This window comes from Phodopus roborovskii, unplaced genomic scaffold (genome assembly GCF_943737965.1).
Source record: "Phodopus roborovskii unplaced genomic scaffold, PHOROB, whole genome shotgun sequence".
NCBI classification, from domain to species: Eukaryota; Metazoa; Chordata; class Mammalia; order Rodentia; family Cricetidae; genus Phodopus; species Phodopus roborovskii.
The window spans coordinates 2,483,289-2,507,464 of record NW_026126416.1 but is presented as its reverse complement, the minus strand read 5'-3'; the positions used below and the strand labels follow the sequence as shown (position 1 = coordinate 2,507,464).

The 24,176-nt window shown below is 41.0% G+C and overlaps 1 protein-coding gene across 1 annotated transcript; it reads left to right on the top strand.

The window, feature by feature from the left end:
- The first annotated feature begins 4,710 nt into the window (after positions 1-4,710).
- Zbtb41 (zinc finger and BTB domain containing 41) lies at positions 4,711-23,527 on the top strand. Its single transcript, XM_051183179.1, has 10 exons — positions 4,711-5,849; positions 10,026-10,233; positions 10,779-10,848; positions 12,814-12,961; positions 17,723-17,852; positions 19,379-19,474; positions 20,722-20,828; positions 21,300-21,405; positions 21,781-21,869; positions 22,554-23,527. The coding sequence occupies exons 1-10, from the start codon at positions 4,727-4,729 to the stop codon at positions 23,213-23,215; spliced, it is 2,739 nt and encodes a 912-aa protein (XP_051039136.1). The 5' UTR covers positions 4,711-4,726; the 3' UTR covers positions 23,216-23,527.
- The last annotated feature ends 649 nt before the right edge of the window (positions 23,528-24,176 follow it).

The following is a 24,176-nucleotide window of genomic DNA, read 5'->3' as shown; positions in this document are numbered from 1 at the left end:
GATCAATGGAATCAAATTAAAGTGACTCTTAATGATATTCTTTTATACTCATAGATCAGTGCCTTATTCATCCATCACAACAGATGGGAGCAGATATAAAGACCCACAGCTAGGCATTACGCAGAGACACCTTTGAACACACAGCTGTAAATAGGGTATCCTCATCAAATCCTACACCTCAGAGATCAGAGGACTCCATGGACGAGGAGGCAGAAAAATGTAAGAAACAGAAGGGATGGAGGGCACCAGGAAACAACTGAACAGGGCTCCTATGAACTCATACACAGTGAAGCAGGAAGACCAGAATTCCCACAGGTCTGCTTCAGGTCCTCTGCATATATATTACAGTGTTAGCGTAGTGTTTTTATGGGACTTCCGAGTGTGTGGACAAGTGGCTCTCTAATTCTTGAGCTTGCTCTTGGGGGCTCTTCTTCTGTCTCGCTGCCTTGCCCAGCCTTTACATGATGGTTTTAATAATAAAAGAAGTACAAATAGGTTATTTAGTTTAATATATTTACTGATTGCCAGCATCTAGGAATTCTACTAGATATTCAAATAGAGCAGTGTAAGAGATTAATAAGCTTCCCGTAAGCAATTCTTGTCTGATAAGTGAGCTAGACAAGCAACAATACAGTATGGCATATTAATTTATTTTTTCTGATGTCATGGTAAAAATGCCTGGTATAAGCAGCTTAATGGAGAGAGGGGTTATATTGGCATTATAGTTTCAAAGGGACAATGTCCATCATGGTCCGGAAGGCATGGCAGCAGGACCAGGAAGGTGGCTGAATGTGTTGCATACATGCTCAGAAACAGAGAGAACACCAAGTGGAGTCAGGCTGTAAACCTCCAAGCCCTCCCTCTGTGTTGAACTTCACCCAGCAAGGCTCCGCCTCCTAGGGGTAGATACCCTTTCCAAAGAGAGAAGCCCTGTGCATTCCCTGCTGAAATCACTACCTTAATAATGAACAAACACTGTCTCATGCCCCTTTTAAATCCATCCTTTCCCAACACCAGCTCAAGCATCACAATGACTAGATTTCAATCACACATAAAGGAACATGTCATCTGCAGCGAAGAGGATGAAAGTGGGAATTAAGTCAGGCTCAGACACATATGTCTTCTCTCACGTGCAGTTTCTAGATTTCAAACAGATTTATGGGACAGTAATAGGACGAAGGATGCATGGATAATATTCATAACTGATTAACTGGTGCATCAATGTCACATTGAGGAAAGATTTGAGGGCGCCTCCCCTTGGAGTCATTTAACCAAGACTGAGTCCAGATTTGAGTTCTCTGTCTCATGTTCTCTGTGTGTTCAATCTGCTGTCTGTTGCATGAGTCTGACTCCGTGTCTGCCTAAAGGCCATCTTGTGAGTCTGTTTGTCCTTTGTGTCTGTCTTGTGTGTTTGTGTATGTGCTATGTGCCTGCCCCTAACAAAGGGCTTGGCTATTTATTGAACGACATAGGAAGCATTATGTAGGGGAAGGAATACGAGACTTTAGAGAAAACTTTAACAAGTTTTACAAAGGATTACGTCACTGGTTCCCATAGATCTAAAACAACCCAGATAACAAACTTTATTTACTTATTCATTTATTTATTTATTGAGACAGGGTTACTCTGTAACTTTGGAGCCTGTCCTGGAACTCGCTCTGTAGACCGGGATGGCCTTGACTTCACAGAGATCTGATGCCTCTGCCTCCCAACGGCTGAGATTAAAGGAGTGCGCCACCAACGCCTGGCCTTCTAACATAATTATTTATCAATCAATATCCATAAATGGTTGTCTCCCTCCTTTCTGGTGGGGAGATGCCTTCGATTTCTGCATTTGCTGCTTTCAGCAAATGATGTACTGTACTGTTTTGGGTCAGGAGCATGGAGGGGTAAGGTTATGGCTATACATTAACTTAGGTTGTAAAAGCTGATTGTGTGGGGAAGCCAAGACAAGTAAGGTTAGTTTTTTATGTTGTCCTCTCAAAGGAAGTGAAACAAATAGTTTGAGTATACATCAGGAGGGTGAATGTTAAGCAACTTCAGGGTGTATTATTTACTCTGGCTGAGAGGTCCAGCCAAAGTTCCAGTCTCTGAGAACATAAAAGACTCTCTCAGACTATTGTCCTGCCCCAGGGGAGGAGGGAAGGAGGGGGGAGTATGAAAGCCTAGCTGAGATACGATCAAAGTGCTTTATATATTTAATGTACATATCCCTATGTATCTCAGTATCTATATGCTAACAGGGAGGAGGAGTTCAATATGCAATCTCATTTGTTCATGTCTTTGCATCTATAGTAATTTGAAGACAACTTTGTGATACTAATTTTTCATTCCACGATTATGGTGAGAAACAAAATTTTATAGTTCATAAATTATTCAGTTTGTAGCGTTTCCTTATCCAGTGCAGAAGGTCTAGGACAGCAGTCTTCAATTATTTGGTTGTTGATTTTGTGAGTATGAGGGGATCAGAGAAACAATGTCTGTTGAGCCAAATTTAACCACTTTCTGGCTTTTGTGAAGTTTATGGTGTAACATGAATTTTAATATTCCCATAAGCTTTTTAAGTTATTTAATGTTTTTTATTATTCTACATATCAACAAAAGGAGAAAATAAAAAAAATGATTAATAACTGGCCTCCAAAATTCTTTTAGCCCCATTGCAGAGAATTTGCAAACAAGTTGACTATAATTAAGATTCATTCTTAGGCATTTTATATCTGTCATATTATTGAAACACGTGTTTCTAGCTGGGCATTGGTGGCTCATGCCTTTAAACACAGCACTCGGGAGGCAGAGACAGGCAGATCTTTGTGAGTTCCAGGCCAGCCTGGTCTACAAGAGCCAGTTCCAGGACAGGGTTCAAAGCTACACAGGGAGACCCTGTCTCATAGACAGTTGTTTCACAGACATTTAATTGAATCAACGAAGAAACACTTATGTGAGTTAGTGTTTTCTAGAGAAACACATACAATAGCATGGAGAGATAAGATTGATAATATTTAATTCCAGGAATTAGGCCACGGAGTAATTGTTGTTAGGTCTCAAATTCAGGACAAATGAGCCTGCTCTCAGCATTGCAAGTACCGGGTAGTTATCCAGATTGACATAACCCGGCCCCTACCCTAAATCTCTCCAGCCCCCGAGTTTCCCTTCTTTACCTCCAGCCTCCCTGACACCTATATAATCCAGATGTTTTGGCTACAGGGTCTCTTGGCCAACTAGTCGCCTGTCTTGCTCAAGGCCTCTTGGTCTGCCACACCTGCAGGCTTGGTGTACACACACCTTCCCTCATCCCCGGACCCCTTTCTCAGCCCCATGTCTACAGGAACGTTTGCCCCGTGCACTTCTACTTCCACGCGGCCAGCACTCGGCGCGTTTGCACACGGAGGGCTCGGCACGCTTCTGGTCGGTGGCTCTTCGGTGACAAGCTCGCTGGAAACGCACCCACCGGGTCGTCACCGTGCCAGCTCCTCCTAAGTCCCCATCGGAGCAACCTTCCTTCGTTTCTTTTTCTCCCTCCATGCAGCTCAGCTTTATCCCTTCGCGCATATCAGCTTTTGCTGAGCCAACTCGAGAGGGCCGCAAGCAGCAGCAGCAAAGCAGCAGCAGCAGCAGCAGCAGCAAAGCAGCAGCAGCGAGCAAGGCAGCAGCAGGAGCCCACGGCGCACGCGCGAGGCAGGAGGCGCGCGCATGCGCCCTGGCGGCTGGGCGGCTGCGCGCGGCTGACGTGCGCGGGGCGCAGGGCGCGGAGCGAGAGGGCGGGCGGGCGGAGCGAGCGGGCGGGCGACGGCGGCGGCGGCGGGGACGACTCCGCGATCGGCGGGCGGGAAGCAGCGCCGCCGAGGTGGAAGAGGTGGGTGTTGGGGGCCGCACCCGGAAGCGGGCGGGCTGCGATCGGAGCTGGCTTCCCGGTAAGGGGCCTGCGGGTGCGCTCGCCCGGGCAGCCGGCAGGGACGGGACGGGACGGGACGGGGCGGGCGGGCGCCGGGCCTGCGCGGGCTGCGCTGCTCGCCCGTCCGTCCGGGGTCTCCGGTGCGGAGCGCGGGGGCCGCTCGGCTCCGCTCGGCTTCGCTCGGCTCGGCTCGGCCCGGCCCGGCCCCGTGCGTTCCCCCAAGGTCTGTGTCCCGGGGCCCGCGCGCTCATGGAGACTTGGCTTGCGTGGCCGCCGCGCTCCGCGCCGCTCGCATTGTCAGGCAGGGTCCCGGCGCCCGGAGCGAGCGGGGTCTGCAGCCCTGGGGCGTCCGCACGGTGCAGCCTTGGCGGGGCCGCCCTCCACCTCCCTCTCTCGTTCTCTCCACCCCACTCGTGCGTGCACCAGGCCCCGGGAGCTGTGCTGTGTGCAGCCTTCACCTGACGCGGCTCGCTCGCTCTCTCTCTCTTTTGTTGGTTGCCCTCCCTAAATCCCAGCCCTTCCTTCTTGCACCTTACTTAGCTGCAGGGCGGGGCGGGGCGGGCGAGCGTAAACGTGGACTTGGAGACCTGAGCGGGTTCCATCCCCTGCACGTTAAAGGCTGGTTCAGCCCCTTCGGTTGTTTGTTTGGCGTTGCTTTGCCGAGCAGGGGTTTCTCACGCAGCTACTCCTCCCTGTCTTGCAGACGGTGAGACGGCGGGGCACGCCCCTTCGGGAGCTGTGGTGGAAGACAATCTAGTGTGTTTATTTTTATTTTGTTCGTGGACCTCGGCAGTCACTTATGAAGTTTTCTTGTCCAGGAACTGCAATACTGCGATGAAGAAGAGGAGAAAGGTTGCTGCACATTTCGACGGGAGGATCCGCCTAGGCTACCACAAAGACTCCACAGAGGAACATGCTGCTCTGCAGTGCGGACCAGTGACCTACGCTCAGGCTGCAGAAAGACCCAGCCCCGAAGAAGCTCTCCAGCGTTACCAGCAACTTCCTCCCTCCCCGGGCCAGAGGAAGCTTTTGAGTTCCTTGCAGTATAATAAGAATCTGCTCAAGTACCTGAACGATGACAGGCAGAAGCAGCCGTCTTTCTGCGATTTGCTCATCGTAGTGGAAGGGAAGGAGTTCAGTGCGCACAAAGTCGTCGTCGCCGTCGGTAGCAGCTACTTCCACGCGTGTTTGAGCAAAAACCCGAGCACTCATGTAGTCACCCTGGACCACGTAACACACTCAGTGTTTCAGCACTTGCTAGAGTTCCTTTACACGTCGGAGCTGTTTGTGTACAAGTACGAAATACCCCTTGTTCTGGAGGCCGCAAAATTTTTGGACATTATAGACGCGGTGAAGCTGCTGAATAATGAAGACGCTGCTGCTTTTCAGGCCGAGCTAACCGAGAAGTCATCTCCAGAAGGAACACTAAATGAGTTCACCGGGAGACTATCCAGCAGCCACCAGTGCAAATTCTGTAGTAGACACTTCTGCTATAAAAAGTCCTTAGAGAACCACTTAGCTAAAACGCACAGGTCCCTGTTCCTGGGGAAGAAACATGGGTTAAAAATGCTGGAGAGAAGTTTTTCCGCACGGAGGTCAAAGAGGAGTAGGAAGTGCCCCGTGGTCAAGTTTGAGGACACCAGTGATGATGAGCAGGAGAGTGGGGGCGGGTCAGACAGCCTGAACCGGGAAAGCCTTGATAAGGAGAAGGCGGACAGGAACGATTCCGAGGACCCTGGGAGTGAATACAACCCTGAAGATGATGACCTAGAGGAGGGGGCGACAGAGGAAGACTCTGACACGGAACAGAGTGGAAAAGATAACGACGCAGAACAGGAACCTGAGGCCGGAGACTCTGCGGGAAGCGGCCTGGAAGGGTTGGCTCCTGTCATCATCCAGAACAGTAACAGGAAAATACTGCAGTGCCCCAAATGTGATAAAACCTTTGACCGGATAGGTAAGGAAAGCCTGTTTCCCAGCTCTCATAATACAGTCTGTGGCTTTTTTAAAAGAAGGAGGTAAACCATTAAAAAGTAAACTTTGAAAGGGACTCGTAAGAAGAAGAGAGTTCGTTTTTGTAGGGAAGATGATTCCATTTTCCAGCACATGGTTTGTCCTGGTATTTTAAATTTGTCGTGGATCAGGAATGTGGTATTTAACCTTTTAATCTTTCCTCATTGTGTCCTAACAGGCTACAGGTTATGTATTTGGGAGGAAGACTCTAGAAAGTCAGCAGTTAACTGTATATGGCTTTTTTACTTCCGTACCAGATTAATTTCAGAAGTTGCATGTACATTGATTATGAAATTGTTAAGAACACAATGATTAAAACAATTTATGAAGTGCAGATTGACCTCATAAAAGAAACCTTGCAGCTCTTTGCACACATGACTGTTTTGGCCTGGGTTACAAATGCGATTCGCATAGGTTAATATTTGGTGTATAAGGCATTTGTAATCATTTGCTACCAAAATAGGTTAGTGTATAGACTGGTTTTACAGAGGAAACTTTTTATTTATTTATTTTTTGCTTTTATAGTACACTTTGAATGTATTTCTAAGGATACTTTCCTCAGTCCAGTGTAATGAGCATTAATAATTGTACTCTCATACACAGAAATAAAGCAACTTACTGAACAACTTAGTCAATTGGAGGAGCTTATGTGTCCAAGAAGCTTGTTAGTCTTGGTAGTAAAATGTCACTGCAGGTCTATCAATGTGAGGATATACACACAAAGAGCAGCTTTTTGGAGCCGAGGTGTCTGGGGAACATTTTATCTTAGAACATTTTATTTTTCCTATACATCTTAGACTTTGTGCTCCCTGCTTATTCTACAAACTTTAATTAGTCTAATTTGACTTGGAAATCGGCGAGCAAGGGTCAGTCCACTGATTATAGACATTATAGGTCCAGCATGTGGGCTTCAAACTGCTCCCTTGAACAGTCAGCCTGTGAGGGAGGAAGGCTTTCAGTTCCACTAAGCTTGGAACACTAAAGCACAGTCTGTTTTAACTTTGTACAGTTCTGTAATGATACTGGGAAATGTTAATTTTGCTTACCCTAGCTTTCCCTCAAGTCACTTTATAAATAGGGAACCCTGTGACTGCTTTTCTGTGTGCACAGGAACTCAGAAAACCCTGCCTAAGTTTAAAGCCGATAAACCAAAAAGTTTGCGAAGTGTCTCTTACCAAAGCCATTCCATATATTATGAGAGTCAGTAAATTACAGTGTAGGGCTATTTCCAACTAACTTTTCAGAGTGATTTTACATTTCAGTCTTAACCTTCTGTTGCTTGACTGCCTGGGGCTTGCTTAGTGTTCACTCATTTTTTTTCCCCTGTGGCCAAGTGTGTCCTTCTCTGTGTACATCTGTCTTGCTTATGTCCACGTGCTGATTTTAAAGGCATGGCCTTTAGTAGGGTCATGCTGCCGGCCTTTTAAATGTAGGCCTTGTGTGAGTTGTTTAACCTGTATGGTGTTTCCCCCCTTCATTAGTGAAATGAGGCGATGCTGATGTGTTGTTAATAATGCGAATGGTTATGGTGAGAACTTAATGGGATGGCTCTGCGGAACCACTTAACATACTACATAGAGTGCAAGAATGTTAGCTGCTCTCAGTATTCATTAACTTGGCACTGGATGCCTCCCAAGCTCTGTTGAAAGATACGAAATGATACATTCTCTGTCCACAAGTGTCTGAGCACATGCAGAGAATTATCACGTACAATAAAGTTATTGTGAACAACAAAGCTGCTTTTATCAGGAGGACCAGGGAAATGATGAGTGGCTTCACAGAGCTAGTAATCCTGAACCCGAAACTACAGAAAAGGGCGGCATTTGCAAGGTAGACGGAGGATCAGTGTGCCAAGGCATTGAGGCATGGGACGTTCTAGAAATTGCTAAGGTGTGGGTGTCTTTCAGGTAAGTAAAGAGGCACAGAAGAAGAAGAAGAAAACAAAAACAAACAAACAAAAAAAAAAAAAAAACGACGGTGACTAAGAGTAGGCAAGTAAAGGAGGAAAGCCAGCTCTGGAGTGGCTTGAATCCTATACAGAGGGAATGACAGCCCATGAGTTACAGCCAGATCATACTGCATACTGGCTTCATTGTGAGGACGGAAATTGGGCAAGGGAATGAGGAAGCCAAGGAGGCACAAAGGGGCACATAGCAAAGAGGCAGAAGTGTAAATAAAGCTCCTTGGAATCAGAAGGTCGGGTGAGAGCCGAACAGCGTTGTTGACGGAGCAGGATTGGTGACAGGTAGAATGTAAAGGGAATATGGAGGAGTGTTTCTATAAACGATTCTACGGCTGTCTGTCAGTCATTTTTCTCATCTCACGCTCATCCCTTTTTACAGGATTTTATGCCTGATATTTTTAGGTTCCATTAGAACCAAAAACGAGGTTTGTGAGTTAGAACGTTGATAAATCATTTCCCAATCCTGAGACTCTGTACTAAAGACGCCGGTATTAGTGATTACTAGGTACTAGAATGTTTTGATTGTCATTCTGCTAGTCTGACTGCACTGAGGCTGAAGCTTATATACTTTGTGCTTGGGTAGTGTGCTTTGGATGGATATTCCAGGTCGGTACCATGGGCCAGTAAGCACTTACTGACTTGAACTAAGTCTAAAGGGTGCTATCTACTTTCCCATTGGCTTGCACAGACCCTGTTTAGCTGTCTTATCATCTTGCTTGGCTGCTGTGAAGTGTGCTTAGGAAAGCAAGGGATGAGCTCTGAGGTTTATGCTGGACCCATTAGCTGCATAATACATAACTGAAAGATTTGATCCCATTATGTGGCGCTGCAAGTAACACTCCTGATGTAGTTACATCTTTCCAGAGGCTACCAGCTGTCCGTTTCTCATCCAATTCTCATGTAAATAAGAGTTCTTTGACCTTGCTGCCCCTTATACCAAAAACCTACTGGGTAAAAAGCAAAGTAGAAAGATGACAGATGGGGTAAGAGAGAAAATTTGGATAATTTATAGTTTTTTGTTCCCTCCACAGAACTAAAATCTTTGCTTGGAGTAAATCACAATCTCTTCTAGAGACAAAAAATATTTTGTGTCCCCTCTCCCTCTATTAAACGTGAGTTCACTTGGTCTATTTGGATAGGGATTCTGCTTGGTTCTTGAGAATTGTTACCAGTGGTGTAATTCTCTGTAGCTAACTGTTTTGTTTGTGTGCTTGTTACGTTGCAGTCTGCTGTATGACTAGATGCAATTGAGAGTAGCTGTGTCAGCTATGAACTATGTACATAGCGGGCAATGCGGTGATGCTTCTCGCGAAAACTGCGTGTAAAATCTGAAAGTAGCAACTTTGCCTGAGCCGTATCAGGGAGTAAATTTTGAAACGCATCAAGACAAACTTATTCATGCGAAAACATCTTTAGTTTGTGACTCGTACTTTGAGGTAGTCCATATTGAGATTTTTGTCCAGGAAAGCACTGTGTACACAGTTTTCACTGTATGATGCTCTCCAGTTTTTAAGTGGAGACTGGTAAGTTTGAAGAGAACACGCTGATTTTCCACATTGTTATTGGGGCCTCTTTCACAGGACATGAAGGGAGGAATGTAGACTGCAGATGATCGTTTCTGCCCAGGAGTGTCCTTTCACACCCCTGTAGGTTGCTTTAGACGTGAGATTTCTTGGGGTGGGGGTTACATTTTGTTTTTCTTCGTAAGTCTCTGGAGACCCATGTGTCTTCTGAGTCGAGCTTTTTCTCAGCCTTGTCTGTCGCTCTTGTTCAGAATTTCAACTCCGCGGAAACAATGGACTCTGTACTATGTATGGGTGTGCATGAACTTTTGAAGTTTGCAACAAGTTTTTTCGTTTCTGTGACCCATAATGCTATAGGACATCATTACATTCATTTTGCTATTTTCCCCTTTTAAATTTTATTTAAATTTTGTTATAAAAACCTTGCAAATTAAAAAAAAAAAAAAAGAAAGAAATCACGCAACTCATTTCCTCTGAGTTAGAAACTTAAGATGAATATTTTTCCTTTTAGCTCCCTGTGCGAATTTGGGTGTATACGTTAACTTTATGAAACCCCGCGCGTTTTTCGTTCTGCTCTGAGATTTCGGTCCCAGCACAGCAGGTCTGTTGAACTTAACTCTCTTCTTCGTTGTAGGGAAATATGAGAGCCACACCCGTGTGCACACAGGTGAGAAGCCTTTTGAGTGTGATGTTTGTCACCAGCGTTACTCGACCAAGTCTAACTTAACTGTTCACAGAAAGAAGCACAGCACCGACGCAGAGCCCCACAAGAAGGAGCACAAGTGTCCTTACTGCAGTAAGCTTCACGCCAGCAAGAAGACGCTCGCCAAGCACGCCAAGAGGCAAGTGCTGCCTTGTTCCCTGTCATTGCCTCATGGCTTTGTAGAGTTTGCAGACCAAAACAGCGGCGGGCGTGAGTTCGCTCATATATATGTATGTATGTATATATATATTTTTTCCTTCCCCCATTGTTGAGATATGAAGCCTTGCAGCAGTGCCCATAATGTAACTGTAAGGTCAGTTTGATTATCCTTTTTCCCTTTGTTTACATTTGGTTTTGACGAGTGTGTAAAAATTTAAAGTGTCTGCGCACGTGCAGATTTTGTCTAAGAGTTCACTAAAATATACTTTTCTTAATTTCGGTGTAACTTAAATAAATGCATAAAATCTTTAAAATGGTGGCACCTATATTCTTAGTACACGTCCCTGTGTTTATAACAGAAATCAGGACCCAATGGGGATAAGGTGGCTGGCTGCTCACTGATTTTCCTGCCTCAGCTTCCTGAGTGTAACATCTGATTCTTGAAATTACTGTTGAGAACTCATATGAAGTACAGACTTAACTAGCATGATTTTCATCACATACTCTCTCTCTTTCTTTTGATAGATTTCATCCTGAAAATGCACAAGAATTTATTTCCATCAAGAAGACTAAAAGCGAAAGTTGGAAATGTGATGTAAGGATTTGTTAATTTCTGTTAGAAAATCAAAGTAAATGTAATGTTGTTTTTTGGGAAACAAAGGTAATTAGGTTTAAAGTAATAGAGCTTATCTCGCTTTTAGAATCTTTTAAAAAAAGTTATTTGAATTTTTTTTTTTTTAAATTTATTCTGCAAACATCAAAGTTTTCAGATAATAAATGGAGATCCTGTTTTTTGGTTCTTATCCCTGGGATCTGCCCCCTGCATTCAATTAACAAAATCACTATGCTTTGTATCTAGAGTTGTGTGTGATCTCTAACATTACTGTGGCAGAGTATAACATGATACAATTACCCCTCCGTTCCTGGTTGTCTTTTGCTGTGTAATAAACCGTGTTGACGCTCAGGGGTCCTTAAACTGCTATCTTACTGTTTCTCACTTTTTGTGGGTCAGGGATCCAAACTGGGCAAGGCTTTGCTAGACATTTCTTTGTTTCTACGCTGTCAATCAAAACAACTCAGTTGTGAGAAATTACTGGGTGATCTTTTCTGGTTTTGAGACACTTTCGCAACAACTTTCTAATATAGCAGTCAACTTGGTGATACCTGATGGCCGGGGTTAATAAGGATGGATCAGGGGACAGGAGGCTCCTTCTCGCTGTCCCTGAAGGTGGCTTTGTTTCTAGTATAGCAGCTAGGTTGAGAGAGAGAGGTGCTTCAGACCATAACCACATACTGTTGGTTAAACTCTCAGTTCTAGAACAGGGTGGAGGGGGGGAGGAAGGAATTCAGTGGGAGTAGTAGCAAAGAATTTGTTTATTCTGTCACATCCCTAAGGATTTTTAGTATTTAATTTTGCGTGTTGTCATTTACATTGCTATTCTAAAGATTAACTTACATATATCACACACTTCTAGAATCGTCTGTCCCTAGTTTTTTGACTGCAGCTTTAAAAAATTGAAGTTAATTTTTTTTTTTTTTTTTTTTAGCTTTACACAAGATAATGTCTCCTTCATTTTATTAGGTTTTGTTGTCCTCAACTCTAAAATGAAGCTGTTGATAGTGTCTCTGCTCTGTAACGTTTTTTTGAGCATTAAACAATAACTGTGGAACTGTGCCTATTCGGTATAGCTGCCTGTTGCTGCAGAGCTTCACTCCCTTCAAATCCCTGACTTGTATACTGTTTTGTTTTTAAATTTTGATTTCTCAAGACTGGGTTCCTTTTGCAGACCTGGCTTCCCTGGAACTCACTCTTAGACCAGGCTGCACTTGAGATCTGCCTGCCTCTGGCTCCAGAGTGCTGGCATTAAAGGTGTGCACCACCACGCCCAGCCATATATCATATTTTTATATACCTTATTTCTGAAAATTTGAAGATAAAAGTTGGGTTTTCTGTAGTTTAATTATTGATAGTCCTAAAGTATATGGTAATAATGATAGAATCTTTTTTATTTCTGACATAAGTTTGGTTTTATTCTGTGGATTAAGAAGTTGATACCATAGGTGGAGAGGCGGCTCCTCGGTTGCAAGAGCATTGGTTGCAAAGGGTGCAGATTCTGTTCCTGTTCACAATCATTCATAAACCAGGTCCACGGGATCCAGGGCCCTGGTCTGCCTCCATGGGCCCAGGCACACATGTGATGCATATATGTATATGTATGCAAAACACTGACGTGAATAAATAAATCTGTTTTTGATAAGAAATTGCTACGTAGGGTTAAGATGCTAAGATTATGTTTTAGCGGTGTTAAACATAGAATGAGTGGAAATTTATCTAACGTTAGTGTTAATTTAACATTATTCTGAACTATAATTCTAGTGTTTCTTATACCCCCCCCCCCTTTTTTTAGGACAGGTAGAAAATTGACAATTCTTTGATAAATTTTCTGTTGGAAGATGTTTCTCTGTACTTGAGTTTATATGTTTTCTCTTTATTATTAACGTTGTATTTTAATTTGGGCTCAAATTAAGGTAGTTATGTTTTATGCACACTTTCATTTAGATTTGTAAGAAATCTTTTACTCGAAGACCACACTTGGAGGAGCACATGATTCTGCATTCGCAAGATAAACCTTTCAAGTGTACCTATTGCGAAGAGCATTTCAAATCCCGGTTTGCACGGTTAAAGCATCAGGAGAAGTTCCATCTGGGTGAGTTATGTTTTCGTAAAGCAGACATCTAGTTACTGATTATCTGAACCTGGAAGAGTTCACCACTGTTAAACTGTACTTTTTCCTCTTGAAAATCTCTGCTGTTTGAAGGGAGTAAAGAGAAGGGGGAAAAGAAGTGATTATCTTGAAAAAAAAAAATCTATTTTGTTTAAGAGTAATTTTAAGTTCACAAGAAAATTGAGAAGGTGCAGGTGGTTACTGTATCGCCAGCCTCCTGCTGTACAGTGTCATGCATCCCCACCGCTTGGTACACTCTAAAAATGAGGAACGTCCAAGGGTTGGTGACTAATTATGAAATGGCTTTAGTTGTCTGCTTGCAGATTCTGTTGTGGGCATAAATTTGAAGTTTGCTTGGATAAAAATCTAAGAACAGAAAGAAAAGGTCTATTGGATTGTCAGAATAATTTCAGTTCCTTAGAAATTGCATATTGTCTTCCAAAATGGTCGTACCATTTTGAATCCCCGCTGAGACTGGATTAGAACCCCTGTTACTTTAGCATTGTCGGACTTTAGCATAGTTAGTATTGTGGGAACTCTGTATCTGAGCCGCCAGCACAATTGCTTACTGTGCCATCGTTTCACTTGGACTTGGACATGTGGGACATCTTTTCACTTGTCTTTGATGCTCTGTCTGTTGAGTCTTCAGCTTTGTTTAATGTGGTTGTTTGGTTTTTATTGTTGAGCTTTGAGAATTCCTTTTAAAAATCCTTAGTATTTGTAGCTGTGTGTCACATGGTCCTGTTTAGGCCTATGGTGAGGTTTTGGGACAACTTGTAGGAGTTGGCATTTCTTTCCACTATGTGGGTCTCAAGGATGGAACTCAAGCCATCGTATTTAGTGGCAAGCACCTTTACCTGCTGAAATAGCTCTCTGGCTCGAGATTTTCCTTATTGTTTTAAGGATTTATTTTGAATATTTTAATGGTATGTTTATGTTTTCATCCTGTGTGTACCCACGAAAGGTTGATGGAGCGTTGGATAGCTTGGAGTGGTTGAAAATTATCCAGCATGCTTGTTGGGAACCTAAGGGGCCCTCTGGAAGAGTAGTATGTGCTCTTAACCACCTAGCCTACTCTCCGATCTGTTTAGAATGCTTTACGTATTTTATACTACCCTGTTACTTTCTTCCCAGTCTGGCTTGTCATTTGTTACATTTACAAGGTTTTGCCATAGAAATAAATTCCACTTTCATGAATGTTATATCTAAATATTGTCAAACCCAGAGCCACCTAGATTTTTCCTACACTGTTTGTATGCGTTTTATAGTTTTTTATTTAGGTTGGTGAGCCATTTTGAGTTCATTTTTTGGGAAGGACACAATTCGTAGAGGTCTGTGTGTGGATATGTGAAGTCTCTGTCTCTTGCATACACGGTTATCAGCACCAATTTCTTTTTTGTTTTTTTAAGTCCATTGTGTGGCCTTCACTACTGTTTGTTAATTCGCTTCATGATTGTGTGAATCTGTTTGTTGTTCTGCATACTGTCTGTATTATCACAGCTTCATAATAAGGTTTGAAGTCTGGTACAGCTGGCCTTCTAACTTTGTTTTTGACTTCAGTGTTATGTTGTCCATTCTGGATTTCTTATCTCTATAAAGAATCCGCTTTTCAGGCTGGACTTTGTGACTCATGCCTGTGGTGATATATTATTTATGGGTTATTAAAGCTTGGCTGAAGATCACAGAAGCAAAGCAGCCAAGCCATTAGATCTTACCTCTGCCAAGCAGACATGGCAAACCTGTCTCCTTGCATTAGACCAAAAAAAAAAAAAAAAAAAAAAAAAATTGTATTAGACAAAAAGGGGAATTGTGGTGATATATTATTTAAGATTTATTAACGTTTGCCTGAGGATTCCGAAAGCAAAGCCAGCCACAAGCTATAGAGGTCAGGCAGTGGTGATCCACACCTTTATTCCCAGCAGCCATATTAGCTAGCCAGGCAGAGGTGCTACTCACCTTTAACCCCAGGCTCAGGAGACAGGCAGATGGATTTCTCTGAGTTTTAGGCCACCCTGGTCTACACAGGAGTGTAGAGTAACAGAGCTCACGCCTTTGATCCCAGCACTAGGGAGGTGGAGACAGGAGGGTACGGTTGGGCAGAGACAGGAATATAAGGAGGAGGAGGAGACAGGGACTGAGAGCTTTTGCTGGGTAGAGGTAAGATCTACTGGCTTGGCTGCTTTGCTTCTGTGATCTTCAGCCAAGCTTTAATTAAATCACAAATAGCACATCACCACACATGCCTAAGTTGCATGAGACAAGAGGACCAGCATGATTTTTGCAGCAGTGTAGGCTACATTGGTGACTCTAAGCCAATCTTGCCTACTTGGGGAGACGTGTCTTAAAGAAAAAACAAATCCAATTCATTGATAATATCCCCCAAATAGTTTATCAGGAATGACTGGAATATCATTAATCCTGCTTTATCAAATCAGAAGTTCTGGTGTTCTTGAATCTCCCTGCTTATGTACATAAGGCATCAGCCATTTTATGCAGTTTACTTTCATTAGCGTTTTCCCATTTTTATCGTTGTTTGTTTTACTCATCTTTATATCTCTCCTAATATTGTTGAGCCTTTTTAGTTTGGAGTGATGATACATATGTTACAGTTCCTACAGATCAGCGAATATGGCTTGGTTTTGTTTTGAATAGCAAAAGTATCATAGGATACAAACAATTCACGTTGATCATTGGATAGATCTCGTTAAGTGCTTGAAACAGGGCATTTGGTTTTATAGAAGCTTTTCCTGAATGAATAAACTTACCATATTTGGAATAAAGTGTTATGTGAAGAGTTTCCCCCCCTAAAGCTTACGGTCACGATGGAAACCTGGATTTTTAAATCTGAAAGTATGACTTGGTAATTTTATAAAAGTTAATCCTCATAATTATTTACTTCCATCCCAAATGGAAGGTCTTTCAGTCGTATTGCTTTTATTGACAGCTTGAGTAATAATTCACAATAATTAAGAATAATGTGGGCAGATAGCTTTATAGATGGCACGAAGCTGGCAAGGATATTTCATATATCAGAGATTAAAATATGCATTTCTTTCAAAAAAGTATAGGTCATACAATAGTTCAAGACAAAGAAATTTGAAATTAGCATAAATGCAGAGTGGTAGCCTTTCGTTCTCGGACTGTTTGATTATGACTCAGTCCGTGATCCAAACACCTTTTCTTGTGGATGGGCTTAGTACCAGAGTCTTATTAGATGGAGGCATGGTGTGAGCAAGTGATGAGCTGATAGAAACCAATGTAGATCTAAGCTTTATCAATAGTGTATATTTTTCAGAATTAAAGTAGTGTTCTAATTTTGAATTGATCTGAAAAATTGTATTACTATCTGGGTAGTATATTTAAAATGGATATTGACAAATATAGAAATGAATAGCTTGTTTTGTTTTCATTTTTGTTTTGTGGGGTGTTTTTTTTTTTAATAAAACAGTGTTTTAAAAGTATGTCACTTAAAAATGTTAGAGGGCCTTCAACATTGTGCCTCGATAAAAGAATATGTCTGTTTTTAGATAGCTTCAAGGCTGTGTTGTGTTTCAAGGCATATGTGATTTTTGTGATTATAATATAGAAAGCTACTTATTGCCAGTGGATAAAGTACATGCATTTTTTAGTTTAATCCTTTCCAAGTGATTTTTGACTAAGTTCAACCTTAGAAATTCTAAAAAATCATCATGGAAACTATTAAATTTATTAAAGATTTAAGTTGGAGACATCATGATTATGTGTTACATGTGGGAAAATTATTTTTATAGTTTATTTTAGGAATAACTATGAATATATGTGTGCTGTATTAATTTAGTATAATTTCTACTTCGATTTATTATTGCAAATTCTGAGACACCATCTTGCAAATATATGGTTTCCTTGCTCTGTATCTGCTGTGTGTCTTTGCAACATGTTTCTCCTTCTTCCTCTCCACCCCCCTCCTCCTTCTGTAGAACTTACGGTCTCTAGTTACTTATTTGGTAGCATTCAGGACCAGGCAAGGTCAGTATGTCACTGTGACAAGTATGGGTTTAATTTTGCAAGAGTGGACAGAAGTGTGGCACAGTGGTTTCCAGCTTCCTCAGTGTCACTGACGAGTTGCTGTGTTTGAGTGCCAGGTTATTTCCCAGTCATGAACTGTCCGTCCTTTACGCTTTCAAAAGTTCCCATTGCTTCTTTTCATACACATTGTGCGTATAGTGTATTTCTTACTTTGTTTCAGTCTATTTTGAAACTAGAAACTAGCCATTTAAATGTGTGAACACACTAGTTTATCAGTACTTACGTTTACTTTTTGGATATAAAGCCACATGCACTTGGGGGCTGGAGAGATGGCTCAGCAGGTAAGAGCATGACTGCCCTTCCAGAGGACCCGGGTTTAGTCCCAGCACCCACACGGCAGCTCACAGCTGTCTGTAACTCCAGTCCCAGGTAATCTGACACCTTCACACCAATGCTTATAAAATAAACTACAATGAATTATTTTTTTTAAAAAAAACTTTCTTTAAAAACAAACAAACAAAAAAACCTTGTACTTTGGCCTATGGTCTAGAAATGCCCTTCAGGAATGAACGACCTAGAAGGGAAGAGAATATAAACAGATGATTTGAGTATATCACAGATTCTGCCTGTGTTCCTGAGGGTGGCAGGGACACATTTGTGGTATCTCTGTTGAATTTAACATAGTATCTCTCGAACTTCAAATACACCCTGTTTTTCTTTTCTGCATTGTTATTTTAGGTCCCTTTCCATGTGACATATGTGGTCGCCAGTTCAATGACACTGGGAACTTGAAACGTCACATAGAATGTACTCATGGAGGAAAAAGAAAGTGGACTTGCTTCATTTGTGGGAAGTCCGTACGAGAAAGGTATGGTTATCTGCCCATTCAGAAAAGTGGAAGGGATTACACGTTACACATTGTTAATAAGGGTACAGGAAGTAGATGACTCAGGGTGCGAGGTACTTGGATCACCACCGCTTTAGTTTAAAATGTGAAAGACAGAAATTACAGAAGAGGAACAGAAAGCCGGATTTGCAGGTTTAAATGGCTGATTTTCTACATTGTATTTATTTGTTACTTCATCTACTGGCATGTCAGGGTGGCCTTGGGAACCCTTGGACAATCTGCAGATGGATTCCATCCACAGACCCTGTTCATATTATCTTTTGGATCCTTTGGTGATCTAATAGTAGTGGCATTATTGTTAGGACTAGTAACTCAGACTTTCAAAAGCATATGCTTGCTATCTTGTATAATAAGGTGTCTGTGTGAGAAGTAAAACAGAAAGGCATGGTGTGTGTGTGTGTGTGTGTGTGTGTGTGTGTGTGTGTGTGATTATTTCCCAAGAGAGAGGAGAATAAGATGAGTGAGGCATTTGATAGTATGGTAATGTTCCAGTTCCTAACCTGAGCGTGTCTAGTGCTGTCCTTGAAAAGCAGATCTAAATTTTGTGTATTCTTGAGGCCAAGTTTAGTAACACATGTCTGTAATCCCATTACTAGTAAGGCCAAGCAGGATGCTTATAAATTTGTCATGAGCTTGGGTGACATTGTGAAACACTATGCAAAAATTAAGAACTTCAGTATACTTAAGCTTCATGGCCTTCGATTAGAATTAGAGTGCCAATTTCATAATGTAAACTATGAATATGGTAGGAGAGTTGTAAAGTCATTATGCCACTTAATATTAAATCATATTTATAGATTAGAAGATTATAAATTTATGTGAGCTATAAATTTATTTCTCCCTTACAGAACTCCATATAAAAACTAGAAAACAAATGAGCCATGAGAGAAAAGCAGAACAAAACAAAGAAAGATAACACTGTTTACTGTAGCTGCTCTTACCTGTAGTTTAGGAATATCTGCAGGGGTATTGTATTCCCCACAGAACTGGGCCTCCTCTCCTGATTTTAACACTTGGTGGTGGGTTTTGTAGACAGCGCCATCTGCTGGCAGAGCTTCAGCTCGCGTTCTGCTTTTTCAAGCCAGCTGAGGGGATTGACATGAAAACCAAGTCAGAGTGGTTGGAAAAGCCAGCGGAAGTCAGGAACTCTTCCTTCCTTTTACTTCCGTCTCCCTTAAAACTTTGTCCGTCCTTATTCAGCCCTTCGAGTGTGCAGGAAAATTCTAAAGTTAGAACTACGGGTACTCTGGCAAAGCGCTTGCTGAAGTAATGGTTAAACTGTAGGTCTGTGTTCTAACAAGGGGTTTGAAATCTGCAATTAGTATGTACACTGGCATTAAAAGAAATATCTGTGTATCTATATCAGAAAATATGATAAAATTAAGAACTGGGATATATGTATGTACATATATATATAATGTACGTATGTGTGTGTGTATATATATATAATGTATATGTATATAATTTTAAAACATTTTTAAACATAGAACTACCTTGAAAGAACACCTGCGAATACACAGTGGAGAAAAGCCTCATCTCTGCAGTATCTGCGGGCAAAGTTTCCGTCATGGAAGCTCATACAGGTGAGTTACCTTTCCCTGTATGACATGATACAAAGTTACAGGTCTGCTTTAACACATTGTAGGCGCTTTGTTCAGTTAAAGCCTTTCTTAGACTTAGGGTGTGCAGCTAGGAGAGAACTTTACTGGCTTTTCCTGCAACTTTAATTATCTCTATTCTCTGATTTCCTCATTGCCCGCGTTATCAAAGTCGTTATAAACTGTCATTATTTAAATGCTTTTTTATTTATCTTTGGGTAAAAACAGTATTAAAATTCTGGTGTTCCAAGTGTTGATTTCTTCACACTTCATTGTAGAAGAATATATTCAGCATGGAAATAAGGACTCTGGGATTCTCAGTTTTAGATGGTCTTCTGTCCAGTTGTCCATTGTTACTTGTTTAATTGTTTTCTGTCTGAGTGACCATACTGAAGGTTCTGAATTTCCCCCTAAATAGGAAAGTACCTACTATAAAATATGTATGATTTTAGTCTTTTTTAGTTTATTCTGGGGTTGTCATCTTATGGCTTTAGTAGTCATAGTTTCATTTGTTACCTCTTTAACTGTGAAGAGATTATTTTCTCTTTAGGTGTAGTCTAGTCATTTGACTATTTTAGTTAATGTGAAAGCTGTTCGTTTCACTTTGGTACACAGAGAAGAACACTGAGGAGTAAAAGTGGTTCAAACTAGGCAAATTTCAGTAATCTAAACCTTTTATTGTCTTTAAAGTACCATTTATTTTTTAGTGTGTAGTAGTAAAAAAAATGTAATTTTTATAAGCCTGATGTCTTTTTAAAAATATTGTGATTCATCAGCTGTCAATTTATATGTAGTATCAGTTTTCCAGAGTAGTGTAGTCATCAGTTATTATTACCATCAGTAGCTGTCACTGTCAGGGAGTTTTCGTGTGCTAATGATTTGTCCAGTTCTAATTCCAGACATAGATCCTGGAGAGTCAGATCAGTAACACCCCCAAATGTTTGGTAGAGTTTGTGGGGTAGATTTAATATCCAGGAACTTAGGAAGTATCTAGAACTGTAAGAGACATGCAAATTTCAAAGTGCTCTTTTTTTGGGGGAGGAGGTGGATAGGAACCCTGAGTTTTTTGTTTAAAAGATGGAGACGCACTCTGGAAGTGATACTTGCTGAGCAAATGATGGATGAAGGTGCTCGAGCAGAAGCCTATTCCCATTCTTTTTCATTATTTATTCATTTCCAAGCATCTTCATTCCATGCCAGTTTCAACAGCCTTTGCTCTGTCGTCTTTGTAGGCTGCACTTAAGAGTACATCATGATGATAAAAGATACGAGTGTGATGAATGCGGAAAAACATTTATTCGCCATGACCACCTGACAAAGCACAAAAAAATACACTCAGGTAAGTTTTATTTTGTGTTGCTCTTTCCAGAACTGTTTAAGAAACATGGTAGAGAGTGTAATATTGTAATTGTATTTTGGCTCATTGCGAATGTAAGAGATCCCTATAGATAAAAAAAAATATTTTTAAAATACAAGATCTGAAAATGTTCATGTGAATTTTCTAAGTAGTGAACTAGCTCATCTGATTTTGATTATGTTCATTTGAGGTATTTCATATCTAGATCCATATTTCTTGTGAGTATCTTGGGTTTGAAGTACTTTTATTTATCTTGTTCTGCTACATTGAAAGGTAATTTACTAATTTCTCCATGTGAGTGGAAACATCTACATTCATGAACTCAAACATGGGTTTTCTTGTTAAAGACAACTGAATAAGTGATGTAAAAGAAATAACCCAGATTGAAGGGTGGCTTTGTTTTCCTGGAGTCCCATCAAATGATGTTAAAGGGAAGTGTGGCCTCATTCCCAGGTGAGAAGGCTCATCAGTGTGACGAGTGTGGGAAGTGTTTTGGCCGGAGGGATCACCTCACGGTTCACTACAAGAGCGTTCATCTGGGAGAGAAGGTGTGGCAAAAGTGAGTGAGTGCAAAAGCGGCTTCCCTCTACTACTGTTGCAGCCTCGGGGTGGGGGGGAGGCGTAGACTTTTCATTTAAATGCTACTTAATCCACAGATGTCCTCTGCATTCCTTTGTGTATTTGATAATTCATTAGAAGCTGGGTTGATTTCAGACATTTTGAAGTTGTACTCTTACAAGTGTCTCAAAGTATTCTGCTATTAATATAACTGGAGAAAGCCCCTTGAGGCTAGCTCTGGATTTAACAGTGCTCCTGATCCCCCCCCCCAGGCTTAGTGTTTCATTGATGAGACATTTGTCTGTACAGTTGTAGAGTTTTCAATTATTTGTTATTATCGATTAAGGTTATATAGATGAACTATTTACTTTCTTAGATATAAAGCAACATTTCATCAATGTGATGTTTGTAAGAAGATTTTTAAAGGAAAATCAAGTCTGGAAATGCATTTTCGGACACATTCAGGTAAAATTTAAGGGTGCCATATGTAGACCTTTGGGTAGTTATTTAATAATACTTGACTTAGTATTTTACATATTTTTTATTAAAATTCATGTCGTGAATACGCAGTGTCTCTGCTTCTTAATTTCAAGAATTTGGGAAATTGTTTTCTGTAGAGAATAGCATTCTTAATTCTTTTCCCCAGTGTAAATTTTGATCTCTTGCTAGAGACCAGTGTTACTACTTTTTGTTCAACACCGCCACCCGCTACTCCCCCAAAACAGCTCAAGTTAGTCAGAGTTTTTGCTCTTTTGGCTTTTGTAGGTAGAAGGAAATCAAATGTTTCAGTTTAACAAACCAGTAATAAAGTAATAGCAATAATGAGGTTTATTAAGTACTTAACGACACACTGAGAATAGGGCTAAGTATTTACTTCCTTATTTAGGTACAGCATTGTTGGTTAGGGAAACAGGCTTAAGAGTTTGACTACTAAATGGTTTATTCAGGACATAAACCCAGATCATTTTGATGTTTAATCATTATCTTTATGAGTTAGATAGGCTGTCTTCATTTGTAATAGCATAAAATTACTACTGGTTTTTTTTTTAAACTAAGCTATTACAGGTTTTTGTGTGATAAATTTGCTACTTAAATTACCATCTTATCAAATAGGTACATTATACATTAATTTTATTTTTGTTTATACAGGTGAAAAACCATATAAGTGTCAAATTTGCAACCAGTCTTTTAGAATTAAGAAAACTTTGACAAAACACCTGGTTATTCACTCTGATGCCCGACCTTTCAACTGTCAACACTGCAATGCAACATTTAAGCGGAAAGACAAGCTGAAATACCACATTGATCATGTTCATGGGATAAAATCTCCTGATGATTCTCTCAGTACTTCCGAGGAAAAACTGGCCTCTTTGCCAACTATAGAGTACTCGTCTGATGATAAGATCTTTCAGGCAGAAACGAAACAGTATCTGGACCAGCCCAAAGTTTATCATCAGCCGGAAGCCAAGACTCTGCTACAGAATGTGTCTGCAGAAGTATGTGTTCCAGTAACATTGGTTCCAGTTCAGATGCCTGACACATCCAGCGATCTGGTGCCTCACACCACCACACTAACCCCGTCATCCCATGAGATGCTGCCGCCACAGCCTCAGCCCACTGATTACCCAAGGGCAGCGGATTTAGCTTTTCTGGAGAAATACACTCTCACTCCTCAGCCTGCAAACATTGTTCACCCAGTGCGACCTGAGCAGATGCTAGATCCTAGAGAGCCATCTTACCTCGGAACATTATTGGGCCTTGATAGCACAACTACTGTCCAGAATATGTCCAGCAGTGAGCATCGCTCATGAGTAAACATTCCATAGACCTTTTGATGCTTGTATGCTGACAGCCTGAAGCTACTTACTGGCTTTTCAATTAGTAGGGCTGCTATTTTTTTCTTTCCCCATTTTTTTTTTTTTTTCTTCTAATTTCTCAAGTCTTCAAAACAGCCTCAAATCAAGTAAAGTTTATTTCTATTGAGTGAATACTTGGACACATTTTTGACATAATATTTGAAGTATGATTTTTTTAAAAAAGATTATTTAGTACTAATTTTGAATGGATTATAAAATTTCAGATTAGTAGCTGCTGACAATGGTAGAGGTATTTTTTTAAATCATCAATGGAAGTTTTTTATTCCTTTCCTTTTTTTTTTTGTTTTTTTTTTTTTGTTTTTTTGTTTTTTTTGTGTTTTTGAGACAGGGTCTTAGACTGTAGCCCACGATGGCCTGTATTTGTGGCAATCTTTCTGCTTTAGCCGACTAGGTGTGAGCCCCAAGCCAAAGTTTACTTTCAGTCATGTCTTTTGTCCCTTACCATATTGCTATGAGGTTTTAAGAACCATGTAGCCTATAGGAGGGAATGTAAGCGTATGTCAAAAATTGCAAATTTTCAATACTGATTAAATACCATCACTTCATTCAAATTTTCAAAGTTGAGATTTCAAATTTCTTACATAGTTTTATGTAAGAAAACCTGGATACGTCTATGTCCATCATCTCTCTTCCATTATTTTTGTCATTATATTTGGGGTTTTCACAAACCGAAAGCTAAAAGCTAACAACTATAAGATTAGGATGCTAAATAAAATGTAAGATTGTTATTTTAACCCAGATAATTGGGCCTGCACCCAACTATGATGAATAATAATAAGTACAAAAAGATGCAGGCGTCAGATTATCTAATTGAGTGTATCTTAATGGGAAATGTGACAGTTTTACCCAGATGCCATCAAGACACTTTTGTGCACATTTTGTATTTGCTTATGCT

What these genes read in the sequence shown, in the direction of transcription:
- Zbtb41 (XM_051183179.1), top strand. Translation starts at nt 4,727, where the DNA reads ATGAAGAAGAGGAGAAAGGTTGCTGCACATTTCGACGGGAGGATCCGC. An exon ending in CGTCATGGAAGCTCATACAG is followed by an intron (nt 19,475 to 20,721) that starts GTGAGTTACCTT and finishes TCGTCTTTGTAG; the next exon opens with GCTGCACTTAAGAGTACATC. An exon ending in GGAGAGAAGGTGTGGCAAAA is followed by an intron (nt 21,406 to 21,780) that starts GTGAGTGAGTGC and finishes TTACTTTCTTAG; the next exon opens with ATATAAAGCAACATTTCATC.